At 46.8% G+C, this 23398-nt stretch overlaps 1 protein-coding gene across 2 annotated transcripts in view; it reads left to right on the forward strand.

Annotated features, from left to right (window-relative positions):
• Nup188 (nucleoporin 188) overlaps nucleotides 1-22775 on the forward strand; it is a 53290-nt gene extending 30515 nt beyond the window's left edge. For both annotated transcript variants that reach the window (XM_075985704.1, XM_075985705.1), the window contains 29 exons: nucleotides 2361-2513; nucleotides 2932-3058; nucleotides 3257-3344; nucleotides 3442-3518; nucleotides 4362-4476; nucleotides 5261-5381; nucleotides 5478-5544; nucleotides 6585-6713; nucleotides 7679-7818; nucleotides 9316-9422; nucleotides 11248-11454; nucleotides 11539-11708; nucleotides 12451-12520; nucleotides 12881-12948; nucleotides 13447-13642; nucleotides 15550-15627; nucleotides 15895-15980; nucleotides 16128-16273; nucleotides 16485-16666; nucleotides 18710-18910; nucleotides 19046-19138; nucleotides 19843-20001; nucleotides 20234-20371; nucleotides 20854-20928; nucleotides 21048-21293; nucleotides 21423-21554; nucleotides 21776-21849; nucleotides 21951-22080; nucleotides 22187-22775. In XM_075985704.1, the coding sequence (XP_075841819.1) occupies nucleotides 2361-2513; nucleotides 2932-3058; nucleotides 3257-3344; nucleotides 3442-3518; nucleotides 4362-4476; nucleotides 5261-5381; nucleotides 5478-5544; nucleotides 6585-6713; nucleotides 7679-7818; nucleotides 9316-9422; nucleotides 11248-11454; nucleotides 11539-11708; nucleotides 12451-12520; nucleotides 12881-12948; nucleotides 13447-13642; nucleotides 15550-15627; nucleotides 15895-15980; nucleotides 16128-16273; nucleotides 16485-16666; nucleotides 18710-18910; nucleotides 19046-19138; nucleotides 19843-20001; nucleotides 20234-20371; nucleotides 20854-20928; nucleotides 21048-21293; nucleotides 21423-21554; nucleotides 21776-21849; nucleotides 21951-22080; nucleotides 22187-22363 (3752 nt within the window). In that variant the 3' untranslated portion in view covers nucleotides 22364-22775. The remainder of the gene's footprint in view (nucleotides 1-2360; nucleotides 2514-2931; nucleotides 3059-3256; nucleotides 3345-3441; nucleotides 3519-4361; nucleotides 4477-5260; nucleotides 5382-5477; nucleotides 5545-6584; nucleotides 6714-7678; nucleotides 7819-9315; nucleotides 9423-11247; nucleotides 11455-11538; nucleotides 11709-12450; nucleotides 12521-12880; nucleotides 12949-13446; nucleotides 13643-15549; nucleotides 15628-15894; nucleotides 15981-16127; nucleotides 16274-16484; nucleotides 16667-18709; nucleotides 18911-19045; nucleotides 19139-19842; nucleotides 20002-20233; nucleotides 20372-20853; nucleotides 20929-21047; nucleotides 21294-21422; nucleotides 21555-21775; nucleotides 21850-21950; nucleotides 22081-22186) is intronic.
• The last annotated feature ends 623 nt before the right edge of the window (nucleotides 22776-23398 follow it).

A 23398-nucleotide genomic window follows, 5' to 3' on the forward strand; every position in this document is an offset into this window, starting at 1 on the left:
TAGAATTTCTGCCTCCAGTTGAGTGGGGAATTTTGGGAGATAGTATAAGTTCTTCACTGACCCAGCAACATCATATGTATTAAGTCTCAGGCGTTAAGACTTGCTTTTCTTTACTACTGGACACCGAGGTAGTTATTGTTCTGAAGGGATTCCTGCCTCTTCTCTGCAGCGACTGAAATAGTATTATGTCTGTCCTGTACTTGGACATACCCTACAGCTATAGTGATTACAGTCTCTACTGCCTTTTACTAAGCCAGTGAGCCTCCCAATTCCCTGCTGTGAGGCTCAGTATGCAGGTAGGGTGAGAACAGCTTGTACAACAATGTACAAGGCTAGTACTTGGAAAGACTCAAAACATTATTTTGGCAATTAATTTTTTTTTAAAGATTTATTTTATTTTTTATGTAGTGTTCTGCCTGCAGAGGTCACCAGATATCTTTATGGATGGTTGTGTGCCACCATGTGCTTGCTGGGAACTGAACTCAGGTCCTCTGGAAGAACAGCCAGTGCGCTTAATCACTGAGCCATCTCTCCAGCTCTGGCAGTTTAGTTCTTGCTTTTAGAGTATTCCATGGAAGTTAGTCAAAATGGTGGTCTTTAGGTTCGGTCTTAAAATATGTAGAGATCACTTGTTCTGTAAACCTTCCTGGTACTGGAGAGGTGATTCATTGATTAAACACGAATTGTGCTCTTCCAGAGAATGCCTCGGTACATGTAGAAGGGATGATAAAATGGTTTCTGTGTGACTTGTCTTGGTTGTATGCCCTCTGCATATTAAGGACCAGCCACTGCCTCAGGCATCATCTTTGTCCTCATCTATGGTTCTGTTCATTGTTTTGCCATTACAAATAATACTGCATTGGATATATGGACACACAGATGTTGGTATTTCATTTTCGGTAAATAGTAACAGAATCCTCAACATGAGATGGTTAGGTGAAAGGGTATATATAAAAGTTTTTAAATAGATGTTTGAAAGGTAAACGTGCTATATGCTTAAGGTGGAATTTTGTTATAGAGTGTGACTCAGCGGTAGCACATGTACTGACACGTAGTCTGATATAGGCTGCAAAATATGTAAACCCTGAGGGCGGCTTTTTAAGAGAAATACACCAGTCACAAAAGCACAAATTGTGGGTGGTTTTATAAATATTTACATATATGGTTTTTTGTTTTGAGACTAGGTCTTATTTTGTAGCCCAAACTAGATTCCACCTTGAGGTGCTCTACCTGCCTCGGCCTCCTGAGCGAGTACTGGGATTAAAGTAGCACCTGCCACATCCCTGTTGTGTCATTCTTCTGTTTTGAGGTCCTTCAGGATAGACAAACCAAGACAGAAAATACAGCTCTGATTGCAGAACTGAGAGCTAGAGAGAATAGCGAATTACTGGTGAGTGAGAGCAGAAGGGGAAGCCATAACCCAGTGTGAGTGTGCTCACTGCTGCTTTGGTGGACACTTGATGCGTACGATGAGAAATTTGATGGTAAGTGTGTTTTACCACAACTTAAAATTTTTTGGCATAGTTGCAGACCCAGCTACTTGAAAGATTTGAGACTAAAGTAAATTGAGTTCAATACCAGCCTGAGCAGGACTGTGAGAGCTTGTCTCAAAAAAAAAATTAAGGCTGGAGAGATGGCTCAGTGGTTAAGATAAGAGCACTGGCTGCTCTTCCAAAGGTCCTGAGTTCAATTCCCAGCAACTACATGGTGGCTCACAGCCATCTATAATGAGATCTGGTACCTTCTTCTGGCCTGCAGGCTCACATGGAAGCAATGTTATATACATAATAAATAAATAAATCTAAAAAAATTATTTAGTTTGTGTGCATACACATAAGCATGTTTGTGGATGTCAGAGGATAGCTTTGGGAATTGGTTCTCTCTTTCCACCATGCGTGTTCCCAGATGTCAAATTTGGGTCATTATACTTGGCAGACAGTATGTTTATCTGTTGCCCTGGTTTTTTAAGATTTGGGACAAGCTAGGGGTGGGGACACAGAGTTTCCTTTAATCCCAGCACTCAAGAGGCAGAGGTGAGTGGATCTTTGTGAGTTTGAGACCAGCCTGGTCTATATAGTGACGCCCTGTCTCAAAAAAAGAAAGAAAAAAATCGGTAAAAATTTGGGGGTGAGATGTCAGTTCTCAGGATGGTCTTAAAAGCATTGCATTCCTTCTGCTTCAGCCTCAAAAGTCTGAGATTCAGGCGTGTGGCTAGCACTGCCATCTTTTATCATTTGAATGTAAAAATCGTAGGAGTGTTGTCTTCTAGAGTTCCTGTCTGCGTGTGCTGAGTAGTGTTGTCTAATAGAAGAGTCACCTCTCACATTTGTATTTGGAGTACAGTAATTTCTCTTCCATAGGGGGTCAGACCAACCTTCGAATTCCTCAGGGCACTGTGGGCCAAGTCATGCTGGATGATAGGGCTTACCTTGTACGCTGGGAATATTCCTACAGTAGCTGGACTCTCTTCACCTGTGAGATTGAAATGCTACTCCACGTTGTCTCCACGGCAGGTAAGTTCTGCTTTTTGTGAGCGAGTGATGGGAAGAGTGTGTTTGCTTGCAAGATTTGAAGACTAATCCCAACTTCACAATAAAATTTAAATTTAAAAATTTTAAAATTTGGGGCTGGAGAGATGGCTCAGAGGTTAAGAGCATTGCCTGCTCTTCCAAAGGTCCTGAGTTCAATTCCCAGCAACCACATGGTGGCTCACAACCATCTGTAATGAGGTCTCGTGCCCTCGTCTGGCCTGCAGGCATACACGCAGACAGAATATTGTATACATAATAAATAAATATTTTTAAAAAATTTAAAATTTAAAGCTATCTGGCTTGGGGTCTGTGGGATTTGTTTATCTGGGTCTTAAACTGCACTCAGTGATCTTTTTATAGAGTTCTGTGCCAAGAAGTCACAGGCCATCTTTCCCCACAGATGTGATCCAGCATTGCCAGCGGGTGAAACCTATCATTGACTTGGTTCACAAGGTCATTAGCACAGACTTGTCCATAGCGGACTGTCTGCTGCCCATCACATCTCGTATCTACATGCTACTGCAGCGGTGAGTCCCTGTGGTTGGCAGAACTTCAGCAGTGATTCTCTTGCTTTCTAGGAACCTGGCTGTGCGCTCTTCTGTGAGAGGCCTTTAGGGGTAGCTCTCCAGCTGCGGGCTTTCCTGGTCCTTCAAGAGGCCTGTGGAGAGAACTGGAAACTGCTTGTTATTTGTTTTACTGAATGCAGTGCTTTGTTCTCCAACTAGGTTGACTACAGTAATCTCCCCTCCTGTGAATGTCATTGCTTCTTGCGTCAATTGCTTAACTGTCTTGGCTGCTCGGAATCCAGCAAAGGTGCGATGCCAAGTCTTTCTAACAGCTAAGGAGTATCACATTTGGAGTTTACGTCTTGAGGCATGTGGACACCTAATTTCTTCTTTTGCCTTCTCAGGTCTGGACTGATCTTCGTCACACAGGCTTTTTGCCATTTGTGGCCCACCCTGTCTCCAACATGACTCAGATGATTAGGTGAGCCAGGTCCTGAGTGGTAGACTTAATTATCTACTGTGAATCATTCCTAGTCAGGCCTAGCCTGGCTTTATTCGTTTTAAAGAAGCTTCTATCCTCTTGACCTTGAGGGTGAGTGAGCAGAAGGGAAAACAGCCTGGGTTACAGAACTGCTCTTCTCACAGGGCACACTGGTGACTCACAGTTTTTGTTTTGTTTTGTTTCTGAGGTAGAGTTTCACTGTGTACCCTTGACTGACCTGGAACTTGCTGTGTAGACCAGGCTATCCTCAAATTCACAGAGGTCTGCCTGCCTCTGCCTCCTGAGTACTGGGTGGTTCACTTTTAACCTTTGAGAAATAGAATGAGGCTTTCCTCATTCAGCTGCAGCTGCTTTAGCTATGTGGGCATCTACTTTTCAGCTGAGACACTCCAGGGGTCTTTGGATCCGGAGACTTGGTGTCCTATTCTCAAGTGCAGTCAGTGTGCTTTTCCTCCAGCCTGAGGGTATGTGAGCAAAGCCTGTCACTGAGACACAGGCACCATTTACTACTGAGCATGCTCACCTCACTCTCTGCCTAGATGACCGGTGTTTCCCTAATGACTCATTTGATTTTTCATTCTAAACCTCTTGGAGTTGGACGTCAATAAAACGTGATCTTAAATTACTCCTTGACTATAAAATTGCCTACATTTGATTATTTCCCTTTGAGAGCTTTTATGTTTTATGCTGGAGCTGTCTAGACAATAACAAGAATGCTGTATAATCAGTTTCTTTTTTTATAATTTATTATTTTTATAATCAATTTCTTAACCTTGACCATTGCTCATTATTTTATCTGCCTCTGCCTCTGTCTGTTCCTAGTGCGGAGGGAATGAATGCTGGAGGGTATGGCAACCTTCTGATGAATAGTGAACAGCCCCAGGGCGAGTATGGAGTCACAGTTGCCTTTCTGCGCTTGGTCACCACTCTTGTCAAGGTACCATCTGACCGGATAATTCTGGAACAGCTCCCCTGTTACCTGCTGCTATAGCCTTCTTATCTGTATATAGGATAGCTGTTTTGAAGTTATGGCGCCTCAGCTTCTGTGGATTGAGAGTCTGTGCCCTCTGTTCCTTGGTACTTGCTTAATGGTGTGGGTTTGTTTAGTAATCAGAAGCTTGTAGTGAAAGTTGAGAACTCCGTCACCACGGCAGTGCGTGTTAAGCTATTTTAACTGTCATCTATGTGCACTTTATCTTGTCCTATTGTATGCCTGTATGCACGCTTCACAAGTCTAGATTTATGGCAGAATACTGTATACATAATAAATAAATAAATCTTAAAAAAATGATTAATTCCAGTTTCTGGAATTAATCAGCACTATTAGAAGAGAGAATTGGGGCATCAGTGCTCCACTCTAGTGTTTGATAATAGTTGAGCTTTGGGTGTGGTGACAGATCATTGGCAATCAGTGGCTTTCTCTGTTGTTGACTGTTCTGCATCTTTGGGGATTAGAGTACCTCTGTCTTTTCAGACTAAACTCTCTTCCTGCTCCTTCAGGTCAGCGCCTTTGGTGATATTGTCACCTTGCCTAAAATAGTTGTTTTCTCTGTTCACGGTATAGGTTCAGTTGAAGGAGGTATTTCTGATGTCTCCTTCTCTTGTTGATCAGTGTGTTCCTAGTTCTCTTTTGGGCCTGTTTGTGTTTTTCACATTAAATCTTGAGTAATAAAGGATCCTTTCTTACATGGCCAAGGCCCTTACAGACTGCTTTCCCATAGGGACAGCTTGGTAGTACCCAGAGCCAAGGCCTGGTGCCATGTGTGATGTTCGTGCTGAAGGAGATGCTTCCTAGCTACCACAAATGGCGCTACAACTCCCATGGTGTACGGGAACTGATTGGTAAGGACAGTATGAGTGTTCTAAAGATCTTTCCCTCCCTTCGATGAGGATCATCAACACAAGGCTGCATAATTGCATGTCTTTTTTGGAGTCTAGGTTGCCTAATTCTGGAGCTGATTCATGCAATTCTGAACCTGTGCCAAGAGACAGACCTGCATAGCAGGTAATGGTGATTGTGGACTCAGGGAAAACACTGTGTTGTTGTTTCAAGCCCTCTCATTTCTTCCCAACATCTCACCTTAGTTGAAACGTGTCTTAGCTAGGATTTCTACCACTGTGATAAAACACCATGTCCAGAAGCACCCTGGAGAGGAAAGACTCCACATTCTAGTTCATTACTGAGGAAAGTCAGGGCTAGAATGTGGAGGCAGGAGCTGATGGAAAGCCTATGAAGGAACACTGCTTACTAGCTTGTTCATCCTTCTTTCTTATACACCCAGTACTACCTGCCCAGAGATGCTCCCATCTATAATGGGCTGGGCCCTCCCACAGTAACCACTAATTAAGAAAATGCCAATCTGGTGGGGACATTTTCTCAGTTGAAGTTCCCTCTTCTCAAATGACTAGCCTTCATCAAGTTGACATAAAAATTAACTAACACAAATCTAATGCTCATTCGTCTTCTCTTATGATTTACTGTCCATTGACTCAGTTGTCAATTCCTCCCTATGGACAGAAAAGGACAGATGAAGGTGCATGTATGTAAACACATAATCATTGATAATTATGATCATTATAAAAATGATTCATAAGCTAGACAGTGGTGATACACACCTTTAATCCAGCCCTTGGGAGCAGCCTGGTCTATGAAGCGAGTTCCAGGACAGTCAGAGGTGTAACACAGAGAGACCCTGTCTCGAAAAGAAAGAAAATGGAAAGTCTTATTTGGTACGATGTGCCGCCTCCAAGATGCCTATTACTAAGTCTGTACAGATCCCAGGCTTTTCTGCTCTATAATTTGTTTCTGTGTCCTCCCTTTTCTCTCATACTTAATTATTCCTGAATTATTTCGGTAAATACATCCATTCGTTGATGAGTGTTTAGTTCACTTTTCAGGTGGTCTTTAGGATCAAGTCTGAGGAAAGTGCTCAGAATATTTCCTTTCGCCGATCCATAATCTGCCTCACCTGTGTCCAGTTGGCTAGGACCCTTCTGGTTAAGAGCACCGAAGCTCCTAGTAACTGAGAACCCTCTGTCTTGCAGCCACACGCCCAGCCTGCCATCCCTCTGCATCTGCAGCCTGGCGTATACAGAAGCTGGACAGACAGTCATCAGTATCATGGGGATTGGTGTGGACACCATAGATATGGTGATGGCTGCTCAGCCCCGCAGGTAGGGCCTCCTCTGTGCCTCTCCTGTTGGTCTTCAAGGTACCCTGCATTTTCTAAGAGCTCCATCTTAGCTTAACCTATAGTTACTGTTTGTTTTCCTCATTTTTTCTTTTCAGACTAAAGTATAATTACATCGTTTTCCTCTTTCTCTTTGCTCCCTCCAATTCCTCCCATGCCCTCTCCTTGTACTCCTTCAAACTGATGGTCTGGTTTTTTGTTAATTGTTACATGCACACACGCAAAGCATGTGCATAAATACAAATTGCTCAGTATGTTTGGTGTTGCTTACATGATTTCAAGGCTGAGCAGTTGGTGTTGGATAATCAGTTAAGGGGCTAATCTCTGGGAAAGACCACGTCTACTGCTCTTAACATTCCTTACTTACCTGTAGTTCTTTGTTTAAGCCTGGAGCCCTATGAGATTTCCTCCTTCCCTTCCTTACCCTGTCTATTGGTGTTTTATCCCTTTAGGTCTTGTTTAGGCAGCCATATTGTTGGGATATCAGGAGTGAGGTGTCATTTCATTTCTTGAAGACACACTCTCATAACAGCTTTTCTTAAAAACTGCTGTTTCATAACAGCAGTTTCTTTTTCACAATAACTTTGTGGGCTGGAGAGATGGCTTATTGTTAAGAACACTGGCTGCTCTTCCAGAGACCCTGAGTTCAATTCCCAGCAACCATATGGTGGCTCAAAACCATCTGTAATGAGATCTGGTGCCCTCTCCTGGCTTGCAGGCAGATGTGCAGGCAGCATACTGCATACATAATAAATAAATAAAATCTTTTTTTTTTTTTAAAGCACTTTGTATTTCTTAGGCTGTAGCTAGTGGCTGCTGCATAGCCTCTTCTCTTTCCTGTTCTGGACTGGGGCCCCTAGAAGCTGATGGCATGTCTGATTCTTGGAAATACACATGCTGTGAGTGAAATCATGTCTCAGTTATCTGTGATTTCCATTTGCACCCTAGTGATGGGCCAGAAGGTCAGGGCCAGGGTCAACTGCTGATCAAGACAGTGAAGCTGGCGTTCTCTGTCACCAACAATGTTATTCGACTGAAACCTCCTTCTAATGTGGTGTCCCCCCTGGAACAGGCTCTGACACAACATGGTATGTATTTCTCTTCCTCAGCTACATTGTATACCTTAATTTTGGACGTCAGAAGTTGTTCTCAGCTCATTTCCATAGACTTGGAAACAAGGGAACTGTACCATACTTTATTCTGCCTTCCTGTTGATGACATAGTGATGCTTAAGGATGAAGAATGGACATAGAAGTCAGGTTTCCTTGGTTCAAATTTAGGTTCAGCCAGCTGTGAAAACCTCAGGCGTATGTATGTTCTGCCTCAGACTTCTCATCCAACATGGCATAGTGGTAAATTCCTGCAATTTCAGTGTCCTTGGGAGATGAAGGCAGGAATGAATATAAGGCCAGCTAGGGCTACCTAACGAGTTGAGTTCTGGGCTGCCCTGATAACTAGAGTGTGAGACTGTATCTAAAGAAACGATTTCTTAGCTGGCACAGCCCTGACAGGAGAGGATGGAGGTGAGTAGATAACTGAACAGCATCACTGACCGCGCTCGTCAGTGCTCCCAGCACTCCAGAGGCAACTGCTGGCCAAGGCAGTGAGGCTGCTATTCTCTGTCACCAGTTCCTGACCACCTGGTTTGTATAGCAAGACCTCTCAAAAGAAACAAAAGCCATGAGAAAACAAGCACACACAAAAAACCTTTAGAACACATTGGCTCATATCGCAGTGTGACTTTAAATTGTTTAATCTGTGGATCAGTGTCATTTTTTAGTAATGTTTTATATCATGGCTGAGACTATTTTTAACTTTAACCTTTTTTTCACTTACCTCAGGTCCTTATGAACATTAGCAGGTACTCCACTTGAGTCACTGCTCTGGCCCAATTTTATTTTATTTTTTTTTGAGACATAGGCTGGCCTTAAACTGTCTATGTAGCTAAAGGGGTTCTTGAACTCTTTTTGCTTTTTTTTTTTTTTAATATTTGTGTGCATTATGTCTGATGTCACTCTTTCTTTCCACTACGTGGGTCCTGGGGTTGAACTCTGGTCACTAGGCTCTGTGCCATCTCGCTGACCCTGACAGCATCCTTCAGTTCTTGGCCCTACTTAGTTCACCTCCCAAGTGCTGAGATCACAAGCTTGTGCTACCTCTGTGTGTGTATGTGCATGTGTGTGCATATGAACACATATTTGTGTGCTACTTGGTTTTCTCCCTCCACCTTATGTGTTTTGGGAATTGAATCAGGTTGACAGGCTTGGCACCCTTTACCCACTGAGCCATCTTACTGGCCTTCCTGCTTAGAGTTTGAGGCTTAAAGATTTTTTTCTTTTTCTTTCTTTTTTTAAATTTCAGTATAGTGACTTTTGTAAATTATTAAAGAGTATTTCTTTAGAAATTTATCTTTGTCATTAATGCATTCGCTACCTGGACTTCTTGTAGACCAGGCTGGTCTCGAACTCACAGAGATCCGCCTGCCTCTGCCTCCCGAGTGCTGGGATTAAAGGCGTGCGCCACCACTGCCCGGCTGCTACCTGGACTTCTAATAGGCACCCTGCTGTCTGTTTTCTTTGCTTCAGGTGCCCACGGGAACAACCTCATTGCTGTCCTAGCCAAGTACATCTACCACAGACATGACCCAGCTTTGCCTCGCCTGGCCATCCAGCTGCTGAAACGTCTGGCCACGGTAGGACCCATGGAGCCAGCTGAGTGCTGGGACGTGGATACTCCTTGGTGCTCTCTGGCTCTTCTCCTTATAGTGCTTAATGTGGAACCCAAGACTTTGTACATGCTAGGCAAGCACGCTACCACTTAGTTCCATGTCTCTATCCTCATTGGGAACAGTTAAGTGCACTGAGAACCATGCAGCACCTGGCACCCTCTTCTAGCTTACATGAGCACCAGGCACACATATGGTGGTGCACAGACAGAAATGCAGCCAATATACCCATACGCATAAAAAATAGAAACACTACCAGGCAGTGGTGGTGCACGCCTTTAATCCCAGCACTCGGAAACAGAGATATACAGGTCTCTGTGAGTTCGAGGCCAGCCTGGTCTGCAGAGCAAGTTCCAAGACAGGCTGCAAAGCTACACAGAGAAACCCTGTCTGGAGGGGAAAAAAATAGAAATATTAAAAAAGTAAAAGATTTAGATATTTGCTGTACTCTGATGTGCTCTTTGTTGTTTACATACTCTTGACTGAAAAGCTTGTAATAGTCTCCTTTTTTCCTTTTTAAATGTAATTTAATTTTATTATTTCAATTATGTGTATGTATGTATGTGTTTGGGTATGTGCACTTGAGTGCAGGTGCCCACTGAGGCTAGAAATAATGGATCCCCAGAACTGGAGTTACCGGTGGTTGTGAGCTGCCTGATGTTGGTGCTAGGAATCAAACTCAGTTCCTTTGTTAGAGCGGTGCTTGCTCTCACCACTGAGTCACCTCTCCAGCCCCGATTTTTCTTTTTATTTATTTTTATGTGTATGAGTGTTTTGTCTGCATGTGTATATGTATATATGCACACCACCTTTGTGCCTGGTGCCCAAAGAGTTTAGGAGAGGGCATGGGATCCCTGGAACTAGAATTACAGATGAATGTAAGCTACTCTGTGGGTTCTGAGAACTGAACCTGGGTTCTCTGCAAGAAAAGGTGTTCTTGTTTGGTGGGTTGGTTTTGGAAACTGAGTCCTAACTATGTAGTCCGGGTTGATCTGAAACTCACAGAGCTCCGCCTGCCTCTGCCTCTGGAGTCTGAGATGAGAGGTGTGCGGCACAATGCCCAGCTAAGAGCAAGTGTTTATACCCACTGAACTGTCTCTCCAGCCCCTGCACTTTGTACTCTTTTAGTTTTTTGAGACAGGGTTTTTCTGTGTGCCTTGGCTGTTCTGGAACTCACAGAAATTCTCCTGCCTCTGCCTCCCGAGTGCTGGGATTAAAGGCATGAGCCACGCTGCCCTGCCCACTTTGTAGTCTTAACACCAAATTTTATATCCTTACCGTGATAGCATCATCAATTCTTTTATATCAGTCTAATAGGTAGACAGATACTTCGTGTTTTACTTAATTCTGCTGTGAGAAATGTTTAACAGCCATGTGTGCACGTGTGTGCGTGTTTGTATGGGTCAGAGGTCAGCATTGGGGTCTTCCTCCATTCTGCCCATCTTAGGGTTTGAGAGTGTCTCACTGAATCTGGAGCTTGTTTGTCAGCAAACCCAGAGGGCCTCTGCTTTCTGCTTCCCAGTACTAGACATAGAAGGCTCCTCGGCCTCAGTCTTTACATGGAGGCTAAGGATCTGAACTCATGTTTTCATGCTTGTGCAGCAAGCACTCAACTGACCCATCTCCCCAGCCGTTACTTCTTTGTTTCTTCTGTACATTTGTTTCACTCCAGAAATTTAAGTTTGGGTTGTTTTCTTATTTTCAATTTCCTGGAATTTGTCATTGCCTTTCTGCAGAACTCCTGGAGTTTTTCGGGGCATAGAGCCCTAAACCTGTGTGTTCTGTTCTCCAGGTGGCCCCAATGTCAGTGTATGCCTGCCTGGGCAGTGATGCAGCTGCCATTCGTGATGCCTTCCTGACCCGCCTTCAGAGCAAGATTGAGGACATGCGCATCAAAGTCATGATTCTGGAGTTCCTTACAGTCGCTGTGGAGACACAGCCAGGTCTCATCGAGCTCTTTCTGAATCTGGAAGTGAAGGATGGCAGCAATGGCTCCAAGGTGAGCCTGTTCCTTGGGTGGAGCTGAGCATACTTCTTGGAAGTGCAGTTAGGGAACTTGAATGCCTGCCTGTTCCTCTTGTAGGAATTCAGCCTTGGTGTGTGGAGCTGTCTCCATGTGGTGCTGGAGCTGATTGATTCCCAGCAACAAGATCGATACTGGTGCCCACCCCTCTTGCATCGTGCAGCCATCGCCTTCCTTCATGCCCTGTGGCAAGATCGTAGGGACAGTGCTATGCTTGTCCTCAGAACCAAGTAAGTCTCCTCTGAGTGGTAGCTGATTCATGAGTGTGCGTCTTCATATCTGTGAAATGGAAGTAGGTTTGTTAGGAGTTCACCAGTTAGCATACAGTTAAGCACCCGGGACTCTAACTTTTTTTTTTCTTTCTTTTTTCTTGTTTGCTTTTTTTGGGACGGGCTCTTATTGTTTAGCTCTGACTTACCAGAAGCTTGCTTTATATACCTGGCTGACCTCAAACTCAGAGCAGTCCTGTAACCCTCTGCACTCTTCCCAAGTGCAGAGATTAAAGGCTTCTAGCACCTCATCTCGTTGGGGTTTTTGTTTTTGTTTTTTTGAGATTTTTTTTTATATTATTATTTAATGTGCACTGGTTTTGCCTATATATACTCTATGTGAGTAAGGGTGTTGGATCCCCCAGAACTGGAGTTACAGAGTCATGAGCTGCCATGTGGGCGATGGGAATTGAACCTGGGTCCGGACTGTTCGAGACAGGGATTCTCTGTGTATCTTTGGCTGTCTTGGAACTCACTCTGTAGACCAGGCTGGCCTCGAACTCACAGAGATTCCCCTGCCTCTGCCTCCCGAGTGCTGCCTGGCTTATTAATGGACTTTTTACATTTATATAAGAACAGTTAATTTATGAAAAACATTTTAGGGTTTGGACATTAAAACTTGAAAAAATATTAGCAAGGGGACTAGAGAGAAGGGGACTATGGGGAAGAAAAAGTGTCATTTTAACAAGTGTTTTTGTTCTAGACCCAAGTTTTGGGAAAATTTAACCAGCCCGCTGTTTGGAACTCTTTCTCCTCCCTCAGAGACATCTGAGGTGAGCCATGGTGGAGGGTAGGACAGTGCCTGGGAGTTCCTCGGGGGAAGGGTTGGTCTGTAATGTTGAGAAGAGGATCGTGCCTTGAACATACAGAATGTTTCACATGATGCTCCTTCTGCAGAGCAGTGCCTGCTTCCTGTCCTCTGGGAAGCAGAATGGCATGCCTGCTCAGGTGGAAGGCTCTGATGTCTCCACATTGTGCACACAGTGCCCTGCCCAGTGGTGGGTGCCAGTTTGTATTCCATAAAGCTGTGTTTACTTGTTTTCTAAGTGTGAGGTCTTTGCTCTCAGCAGGGGTGGGATGGATATGTATTTTTTTCCATGTAATTAGTGTATTTTGCTCTTTCCCCTCCACAGCCCAGCATTCTGGAGACCTGTGCCCTAATCATGAAGATAATATGTTTGGAGATATACTACGTAGTTAAGTGAGTCCCTTCTCCTGTGAGGTGGTTTTGTTGTTGTTCGTGTTTGTGTAGTGCTAGACGTCAAACTTGGGCCTCTTGCATGCTAAGCAAATGTCCTACCAATGAGCAGTGTCTCCAGCACTCACTCTCCCATGGACTTGTAGTCAGAGATGCAGTGGGAGATGGCGGAGGCCTATCATTGAGTTAGGTTGCTAAGCAGGACAGATAAAAAGATGGTTTGACCCATTTTTATGGAGGACCAGTGAATTTTCCCTGGCCAGTCCACTGATGGCATTTATGGTTGTCAGAGTTAGTGTTAAGACAATTCTGTGTACCTGGAATTTGATGGAGGAGGAGGCATTCCTGAAAGAACCTCAGCCCTACTTATTATCTTGGAGCTGATTCTAGAGCTGGTTGCTGTATGAGCTGGTTTCCTCTGCCTCAACAAGGGCCTATTTTCATCTCATTCCCATCTACTTTTGAATTCTGACTAGGGTTTGTGTTTTCTTGACACCATAGGGGTTCATTAGACCAGTCATTAAAAGATACACTCAAGAAGTTTTCCAGCGAGAAACGCTTTGCCTACTGGTCAGGATATGTCAAGTCTTTGGCAGTTTACATGGCTGAAACAGAGGGCAGCAGCTGCACGTCCTTGCTGGAGTATCAGATGCTGGTCTCTGCCTGGAGGATGCTTCTCATCATTGCCACCAGTCATGTAAGCACCTCTTGGGCATCTGGCTTTTGTTTTAAGGAGGCAGTGATATCCAAGCACATGCAGCTCCTTGGGATAAAAGGAAACTGGGTTTGTCCCTGAGAACATTTAATGCAACAGATTTTATGGCAAGAGATGAGGGTGGGCAGGTGCTTGGGGCTGAGTTTTAATTTAATAGGACATTTTGGGGACAGGACAGAGAAGTTTCAAATCCATCAGACATCCTGAAGGCTTCTTTGCCCGGGATGTGCCTCTCATGGGACGTATAGTTGCCTCTGGTGCTGTGCCTTCTGGACACGGCATCTGTGACTCTTCTGCAGCTGTGTGTTTCCAGTGGTTCTAGGGAAGGATGGAAGCCGCTGTCTCTTCACTGTATAGTGAGTTTAAAACTTTATTTATCATTAGTGTGTGCACAAATCTGTGCAGTCAGGTCCACCTTTATGTGAGTTCTGGGGACTGAACTCAGGGCCTCAGGCTTGTGCAGCAGGTGTCTTTACTCACTGATCGTCTCACCATTGAGAGAGAGAGAGAGTGCTGGTGTTTAGGAAGGGTTTGCACCATTCTTGGCATTTTCATAGTTTGATACTGTCACACTATGCCATAGCACATGGTGTTGAACTTGTCTTTCCAGGGCATCTGGGCAATCTCTTTACTGATTTACAGCCTGACCTAGGCTGCTGCTCCTTGTTTCCAAACCTTGCACATCTCTCTGCCTTGTTTTCCAGTATAGACTACCTGTGTGGCTGGAGTTTTAAGCACAGAATAGGTCTGTGCATACTCTTGCTATGATGTCATAACCATAGACTCCAAGTCTTCAGGCCTGCTGCAGGGCTTGGCTGCCTGCATCTGTGTCGCTGCCTTTTAAAATCCAGCCAGACAGCAGTCTTGAAGTTGTGCCTCTGCTGTCCTCTTTCTGGGAAATGGGCCTGGGGGGCCTTGGTCCCTTCCTTCCTTCCTTCCTTCCTTCCTTCCTTCCTTCCTTCCTTCCTTCCTTCCTTCCCTCCCTCCCTCCCTCCCTCCCTCCCTCCCTCCCTCCCTCCCTCCCTCCTTCCCTCCTTCCCTTTCTTCCTCCCCTTTCTCTCTCATTCCTTCCTCCCTCCCATCCGCACATCCACCCATCTACCCATCCACGGCTGTTAGAATATTTGTTCTACACCTGTAGGCACCAGGGCTACTGCAATATATAAGTCTGCTCTCATGGAGAGTGACCTTAAGAGAGGTAAGTTATAAAATTTATAAAATTTACAGCTGAAAAAAGGTAACTTGAGATTGTTACTTTGCTGTAATGGTTGAGGAGGTGCTGTGGTGCTTAACACATGAGGTAAGCGTGGTCAGAGTGGTCTCTCTGAGGTGATGCCCCAGCTACCGTAAGTATGTGAAGAAGCCTCAGGTGGCGAGCCTGTGGAGCAAGCTGTCTAGGCAGATGGAATCGCAGGTGCCAAGTCCAGAAGTAGAAAGAACTTGCTATGGTCAGGAAGGATGGAAGAGCCAGGTGTGGTTGGCACATGCTGGTGGGCAGGCTAAGTCAGCATCATGAGTTAGGAGCAGCCTGCATAACAACATGGTGAAACCAGTCTCAAAATACTGGAAAGGGAGGTTATGGGGAGGGCTGGGCTAGAGTGAGCATAGGTGGGGTTGAAGGTTGTGTGGCTGGTGTGGCTTGAATTTCCTGACCCCTGGGAAGCCTTTGAAAACAGATGAGCAGAGAAAGGATGTGGTTTTGAGGAAAAGGCAAATCTGGGCTTGATTCTGACCAGATCCAAGGATAAACCAAAAAACTAGGGATTGAAGCTTCATTTTAATCAGGGACACGATGACTTTCCAATTGGTCATTGCCTCATCGGGCCCTTGGCTCCTAAAGTCTGAGAAATGTATGTCTCGGACATAATCCTTTTCCTGTGCACTTACAGGCCGACATCATGCACTTGACTGATGTGGCAGTGCGGCGCCAGCTTTTTCTTGACGTGCTTGATGGGACCAAGGCATTAGTAAGTATGTCTGTGAGGTCTCCTTTCCTTGAGGTCACACAGGGACCTCACGATCTGGTTGTTGCATAGAGGCTAGATTGGTGCTCGGGGCCTAGGAGGTGAGGTTGCAGTGGTAAAGAGGTACCCCAGTTCCTTGCACCTGATTGCACCTGTGAGGTGCTAGGTGAGGAGGGCACAAGGCCAGGGAAACACTGCGTGGAAGCCAAGAGATGTGCCTGCCTGCTTATAAGAAGCCAGACTCCTGACTGCTGCTTTTCCTCCTGTCAGCTCCTCGTTGCAACATCGGTGAACTGCCTCCGGCTCGGCTCCATGATGTGTACACTGCTGCTTGTCCTCCTGCGGCAGTGGAAGCGGTGAGTGTTATGACGAGAGAGGTGGCCTGGGCCTCCAACTGCCTCAGCAGGGCCTGCCCACCCTTCCTGCCTGCCTTCCTTTCTTGGAGCGGAGTCGGGCAGACTGCCTGTGGCTTCTGGTGCAGTGCTTCCACTGTGTCCTTTCAGAGAGCTGGGTGCTGTGGATAAAATCCTTGGGCCCTTGACAGAGGTCCTGGAAGGGGTGCTGCAGGCAGACCAGCAGCTCATGGAGAAGACCAAGGCCAAGGTGTTCTCTGCCTTCATTACGGTATTACAGATGAAGGAGATGCGAGGTGAGCGGGCAGTCTAGCTAATAGTTCCTAACATAGGGCCACACACACTTCCTATGAGTCTCAAGGTGTCAGTCTTAGAATTTTTACCCTAGTTTGACACCCTCCCTCTTAGTACTTAACTGCCTTTCCAGCCCCGGCCTAGGAAGACAGCCTTGGTGTGCAGTGAGAGTGGCCTGCCTTGTGACAGCACCCCTTCCCATCTGTTCTGCAGTAAGTGATATCCCGCAGTACTCCCAGCTGGTGCTGAATGTCTGCGAGACTCTCCAAGAAGAGGTGATTGCACTCTTTGATCAGACCCGCCACAGCCTGGCATCAGGCAGCGCTGCCGAGGACAAGGACAGCATGGAAACGGATGACAGCCCTCGGCCTCGGCATAAGGACCAGCGTGATGGGGTGAGGGAGGATTATAGCAGGTGTTCTGTCACAGACAGACCATACTGGCAGCTGTCACTCCCTAGGGGGATGGGAAGGTGAAGCCTGTGGAGTCCTAGAGCCCTGTGAAGTCAGGGCTTTAAGAAGCCCATGGAGAAGCTCCGTCCTCCCTACCGTTTCAGCCACAACTAGTCACGGGCAGCAGCCAGGAAGATTAGACCACGAGAAGTGTGTGTGACCAGCCTCAGGGCAGCATCTTCTGTCTGTCTGTCTGTCTGCCTGCCTGCCTGCCTGCCTGCCTGCCTGTCTATGGCTTGATCGATTGTGTGTACACAATACAACATATACAATGTTTCCTTTCTTGAGGTAGTGTGTTTCAAGACAGGGTTTCTCTGTGTAACAGCTTTGACTGTCCTGGAATTGGATTTGTAGACCAGGCTGGCTTTAAACTCACAGAGATCCACCTGCCTCTGCCTCCCAAGTGCTGGGACTAAAGGCTTCCGCCACCACCGCCCAGCTAGAACAGTGATTTTTTTTTTTTTCCGAGACAGGGTTTCTCTAGCTTTTTGGTTCCTGTCCTGAACAGTGATTTTTAAACTGTAAGCTCACAACCTATTAGGTTATTTAGTTACTACCAGCATTGCATTTTTTTTTTTTTAAGTAGGGTCCTGCTATGCCCAAACTAGCCTCAAACTTACTGTTTACTCCTTTTAAGCAGGGACCTGGGGCTCATATTTTCTCACCTAGAAGCCAGTAAGCCCTACTGATCCACCTGTCTACAGCATCCACATTCCAGTCCTCAGGACTGGGCAGCAAATGCTCCTCAATACTGAGCCATCTCTCCAACCCTGTTGTTTTTCTTTTTTCATTAAAAATTTTAAAAATATTTGTTTTATAAACACGAGTGTTTTGTCTGCGTGTATGTTTGTGTCGTACCTGCATGCATCCCTGATGTCCCCAGCAGTCAGAAGGGGCTAGTGAATCCCCTGGAACTGGAGGTAGAGATGGTTTTGAATACAACATGGTTGCTGGAAACCAAAGCTATGTCGTCTGCAAGATGTTCTGAATGTAGATCATAGCACTTCTGGATCTCAGAATGTTGATCCCTTTTTAAAGTAAGGAAAGGTATTTCATGGTTATGTGGGTCAAATTGTATACTACAAAAAGACATTCCTTTTGTGTTCTGTAACTTAGTGTTTTGACATGTGTCACAGAAAGGTTCTTTTCTGGTCCTGTCTATTTAGTGTTCAAAGTTCCACCCATAGCTGTGGTACTATTGGCAGCTGATGGCTGCTGAGATGTTTATCTGAACAGCATAATTGGACTCAATGTGTTTCTTATTGGTGGTTTTCGTTTTGTTTTAGACAGGGTCTCACTATGTAGCCCTGGCTGGCCAGAGACTCACTTATGTAGTCCAGATTGGTCTCAAACAGAGATTTGACTGCCTCTGCCTCCCCAAGACATGTACAACCATGCCTGGTGACTAAGAAAGAAAGATGGGCCAGGCAGTGGTGGCGCACACCTTTAATCCCAGCACTCAGGAGGCAGAGGCAAGCAGATCTCTGTGAGTTCGAGGCTAGCTTGGTCTACAAGAGGTAGTTCCAGGACAGGCTCCAAAGCTACAGCAAAACCTTGTCTCGAAAACAACAACAAAAAAAAAAAGAGAGAAAGAAAGATGGGTGGGTGGTAGAGAGGTGTAGGTGGATCTAAGAGAAGTTGAAGGGTAAATATGATCAGCATACACTATAGGAGATTCTCAAGTAATAACGATATTAAAACTAAGTTTGTAAAACACCTGTGTTTGGATAAACCTAAGACTGGAGATGAAGGTGAATTCTGTGGTCAGCAAGAGGTTAGGCCACTCAGACTGCCAGTGGCAGAGCTGCTGGACTTGCCCTTCCTGGAGAAGCAAGCACAGGAGACTAGCTGGGCAAAAAGCAAGAGTGACATCAGCCACACTCCTGAGAGCAGCATGGGTAGCGAAGCCCAGGACTGGCGTTATTCCTCTTCTATCTCTCAACTGCTCTTTTCCACCTTTCCTTCTCTGTCCTTGGCTACCAGCAGGTATGTGTCCTGGGACTGCATCTGGCTAAGGAGCTTTGTGAAGTGGATGAGGATGGAGACTCGTGGCTACAGGTGACCCGAAGGCTCCCCATTCTGCCCACACTCCTCACCACCCTGGAGGTGAGCCTCCGCATGAAGCAGAACCTGCATTTTACGGAGGCTGCGTTGCACCTGCTCCTCACCCTGGCTCGTACCCAGCAGGTAGGAGGCTGTTTAGGGTGGAAAAGACATCCTGCTTGTGCTGAGTGATTCCCATGCTCCCCGAAGCTAGTCATGTCTTTTGCCCCGTTGGCAGGTCTTTTAAGCTTCCATCTTAATTATGGGTTTCTCCTTCAGGGCGCGACAGCAGTGGCTGGAGCAGGCATCACCCAGAGCATCTGTTTGCCCCTCTTGAGTGTATACCAGCTTAGCAGCAATGGCACGGGACAGGTGAGTGCTAGGATCTTGCCTCTTGTAGCTCTCAGGTTACAGATGCCCCCATCTTGCTGCTCGTTCCGTATATTATCCCACCTCTCTGGTAGAACAAAGCCTCCTGCCCCTGGTACCATGCCTGATTTCAGGAATGCAGCTACCAGAAGCACCGAAGTGTGTGCTTAGCGTGAACCTGGCTCCAGTCTAGTCCCAAACACCAAACAAAAAAGTGTCACCAGTGCCAGGAGAGTAGGACAGTTGTCATCCCTTCCGAAGTCAGCATGTGACTGCAGTCGTGTTTGTGATTGCCCGTGTCATCCATCCATCCCATCCTGTGCTCCCTGCCCCCTTTAGGGACTTCAGTTAACTCTGGCTGGCTGCAGTCGTGTCCTGGTCTAGAGTCATCTTCACAGCACCTCTTGTCTGAATTGTTCGGTCTGCTAAGTCTTCTTCCTCTAGCCCAGCCTCCCTAAATTTAGAGGGAGCATGTCGAGAGCCAGAGTGGGGCAGGGGACATGGGCAAGCTGATAGAGCTGATTAGTGGCAAGTACAGGTTTGGAATGCTCTACTCTTGCTGAATCTGGTAGCATTACCCCTTATGCTAGTGATAACTGTCCACTCCAAGAGATTTTTTTCTTTCCAGTAGCTGGACCACAGAGACTCAGCTGCTCTCAGTGGGTTCCTGTGGCTTCAATCCTGAGCATGTGTGCCATTTGTTACAGACACCCAGCACCTCTCGAAAGTCCCTGGATGCCCCATCCTGGCCAGGGGTCTACCGCCTGTCCATATCCTTGATGGAGCGGTTGCTTAAGACTCTACGCTACAATTTCCTGACTGAGGCTCTAGACTTCGTGGGTGTCCATCAGGAGCGGACATTGCAGGTAAGGGCTGTCTACCTCACAAAAGGGGATACCCAGAGCCACTCGGCACATATGACTGTAGGATTAGGGTATCTTTGAGATACTAGAAGAAATCTGACTGAGTCACCTAATAGGAAGCCTTCATTGTAATGCCAGCCACCTCAGCATATGTGGGCCCAAGACCTGATCTCCATAGGTGGGTAGACGTGGTGTGCCGGGTCCCTGAGCATTCTCTGCTGTCCTCCCCTCATAGTGTCTCAATGCAGTGAGGACGGTACAGAGTCTAGCCTGCCTGGAGGAAGCAGATCACACTGTGGGCTTCATCCTACAACTGTCCCATTTCAGGAAGGAGTGGCACTTCCACCTGCCTCAGCTTATGCGTGATGTCCAGGTGGGCCTAGAACACTACTTCTTGGAAAGGTCTGGGGAAATGTGGGCTGTTACTGAGTGTGGTTTTCTTGCTTGGGGACACAGGATCGGCGCAGTCTGCTTCCATAGGCCAGTTCTTCCCTTTACAGTGAAGTGAGACTGGATAGGTTGAGAACTTGGGCTCTGTGAGGGAGACTGAGGTTCAAAACCCTCAGAAGGCCTGGAAATTGGAGGAGTCCATGGGCTTCTGTCTATATGACCTTAACTAGGTCACATCACCTCTGCTCTTCTGCAGTGTGGAAATGCTAATCCCCATCTCTTTGATGTATTGAGAACCATGTAATGTGCCAGAAATGCAGCTGAAACATGCCAGGCCTGAGCCTTCCTGGTGGCTCCTAAGTTAGAGCATCAGTCAGTGCGAGGGGAGGCCTGCTGGTGTCCTGGAGAGTAATTTGTTTGGGGTTGCTCCATGAATTTTTCCTGTCCCTCCCTCCTATGTCTCAGGTGAACCTGGGTTATTTGTGCCAGGCCTGTACCTCCCTCCTACACAGCCGCAAGATGCTGCAGCACTACCTACAGGTAACCAAAGCCCCTAGCTCGTCACCACAGGCAGCGCCGCTCTTATCTGCCCCATCACTGATGGCAGGACCACCTTTCACCTCCCGTAACTTAGGCTCCATTTCTTGACTCTTCCTCAGAACAAAAATGGGGATGGCCTCCCCTCAGCTGTCACTCCTCGAGTGCAGAGGCCAGCCACTACCACAGCCACCACCACAGTTGCTACCCCATCTGGCTGCTCCTCCAAGCAGCCTGTTGCCGACACTGAGGCCTCAGAGCAGCGAGCCTTACACACAGTCCAGTATGGCCTTCTCAAGATTCTCAGCAGGACCCTGGCAGCCCTGCGCCACTTCACTCCGGATGTCTGCCAGATTCTGCTTGACCAGGTACTAACTACCACCTCATACATGACACTAGGTTCTCAGCAACTAGCCTTGAACCTGGGTTCTGCAGTACACTGTGCTGTACTCTGAGAGCTCCCTGCAAATTCCAGAGTGCTGTTTTCTGTCTTTCAGTCCCTGGATCTCGCTGAATACAACTTCCTATTTGCCCTGAGTTTCACCACTCCCACTTTTGACTCTGAAGTGGCCCCCTCCTTTGGAACCCTCTTGGCCACAGTGAACGTGGCCCTCAACATGCTTGGAGAGGTAGGGCCCTTCCCCCTCCCCGCATAACTTTCCAGTTGGTCTGTCACTTCTGAGTAATATGGGTCATATCCAGCCCCTGGAGCCTAGGCCTCTCCTACGGTGGCATGCTAGGAGTTCCCATGAATACCCAGGGAGGTACCAGGGCAATTGGTATGCAAGACCTTAACTGGCCATTGTTATGGTTGGTTTGATTTTTTTATTGTTTGCTTCTATTCTTTTAGCTGGACAAGAAAAAAGAATCCCTTACTCAGGCTGTGGGACTCAGCACACAAGCAGAAGGAACCCGAACATTAAAGTGAGACCTGAGTCTTAAGGGCCTGGGACAATTATGGGCTGCTATTCTCTGGGCTGTGGTTCAGCTGTGTTTGTGAGGTATGCTCACACCTGCCTTCCCAGGTCCCTCCTGATGTTCACCATGGAGAACTGCTTCTATCTGCTCATCTCCCAAGCAGTACGCTACCTCAGGGATCCGGCTGTGCACCCGCGGGATAAACAGCGGATGAAACAGGAGCTGAGCTCAGAGCTGGTATGGTTGTTGGGCTGGTCAGCAGGGAAAGCTATTTGGGGGCTGCCTGTCCTTTGGGGTCAGAACAGTGGTTCTGGACCTCATTAAACTGCTGCTTTTCTTGTAGAGCACGCTGCTTTCCAGCCTCTCAAGATACTTCAGAAGGGGAACCCCCAGCTCCCCTGCTGCTGGAGTCCTGCCCTCGCCGCAGGGCAAGGCCACCTCTCTCTCCAAAGCCAGCCCAGAGTCTCAGGAGCCTCTGATCCAGCTTGTGCAAGCCTTTGTCCGGCATGTGCAGAGATAAGGAATGGGGCGCCATCTGCTTGCTGCTCCTTGCCAACCTGCACTGCAGCCTGGGCAGAGGGTGCTGCCACCACAGAGCGGGCCACTGAGCAAGCAGCCCCCTTCCTCCTCTTCCCGCCCACCCGCTGACATTATTTTTGTAATAGATCAAGAGGTCAACAGCATGGGCAGGGAGCCAAGGGTCTGGGTGCTCAGACTCTTTACAATACCCACAAGATGGCCCTTTTCCTTCGAGCATTCCCATGGCATGACACCAGCCAGGGAGGCCCTGGGTGCTGGCAGCACAGGAGAGGCCTGTGTGTAGTGAGAATTTTCCATGATCTATTCTTGCAGGGTTTATTTTTTTGTTGTTTTGTTTTTGGTAATACTGTGGTCTATTTATACAAATATTAAAGTACTGTTTATAGACTGGGCCTTCAGAGCCTGAGTCATGCGGCAGCTGTCAAAGGCCCCAGACACGAGTGGGTAGCCTGGAGATGGAAGACTCCTGCCGATGGCTGACTTACTTGTACCTATTGATTTAGTCCTGGGTAGATTGCTAGGTTCTGGGCTTCCTTAGCACTTAGGGACCTCAGTTTATAGCTCTTCCTCATGCGGAGCCCCAGCATGCCCACTGGGACCGTGTAAAATAAAATTCGGCCACATTGGAAGTTCCCAGAATCAGACTGATGTAGGCTTAAGAGCCTGCCTGTCACTTGCCCACTTGCAAGCTATAATACCTTTAAGAGGTAGGTGACTACTGATGTCTTATCCCTCATAGCTTCAGACTGAGCCCACGGCTATTGACTACTAAAGCTTTCCTCCTGACAGCAAAGCCATTGCAGTTCAGTGGGTCCAAATTTAGGCAAGTTTTCCTTAAGCACAAAGTATTGTGCAGCTTCAGATATGCGGCCCTGGGAATTGTTGCACAATATGACCTTTCCTCTGATCTGCACTCTGGGAAGAAGCTTGTGCCATGGCTCCACACAATCCCTACCCAGAGAAGGAGAGACCAACAAAGTCTAACCATTACGCTTTCAGGATGGCTCATGCACAC

Source organism: Microtus pennsylvanicus, chromosome 9, assembly GCF_037038515.1.
Source record: "Microtus pennsylvanicus isolate mMicPen1 chromosome 9, mMicPen1.hap1, whole genome shotgun sequence".
NCBI lineage: Eukaryota > Metazoa > Chordata > Mammalia > Rodentia > Cricetidae > Microtus > Microtus pennsylvanicus.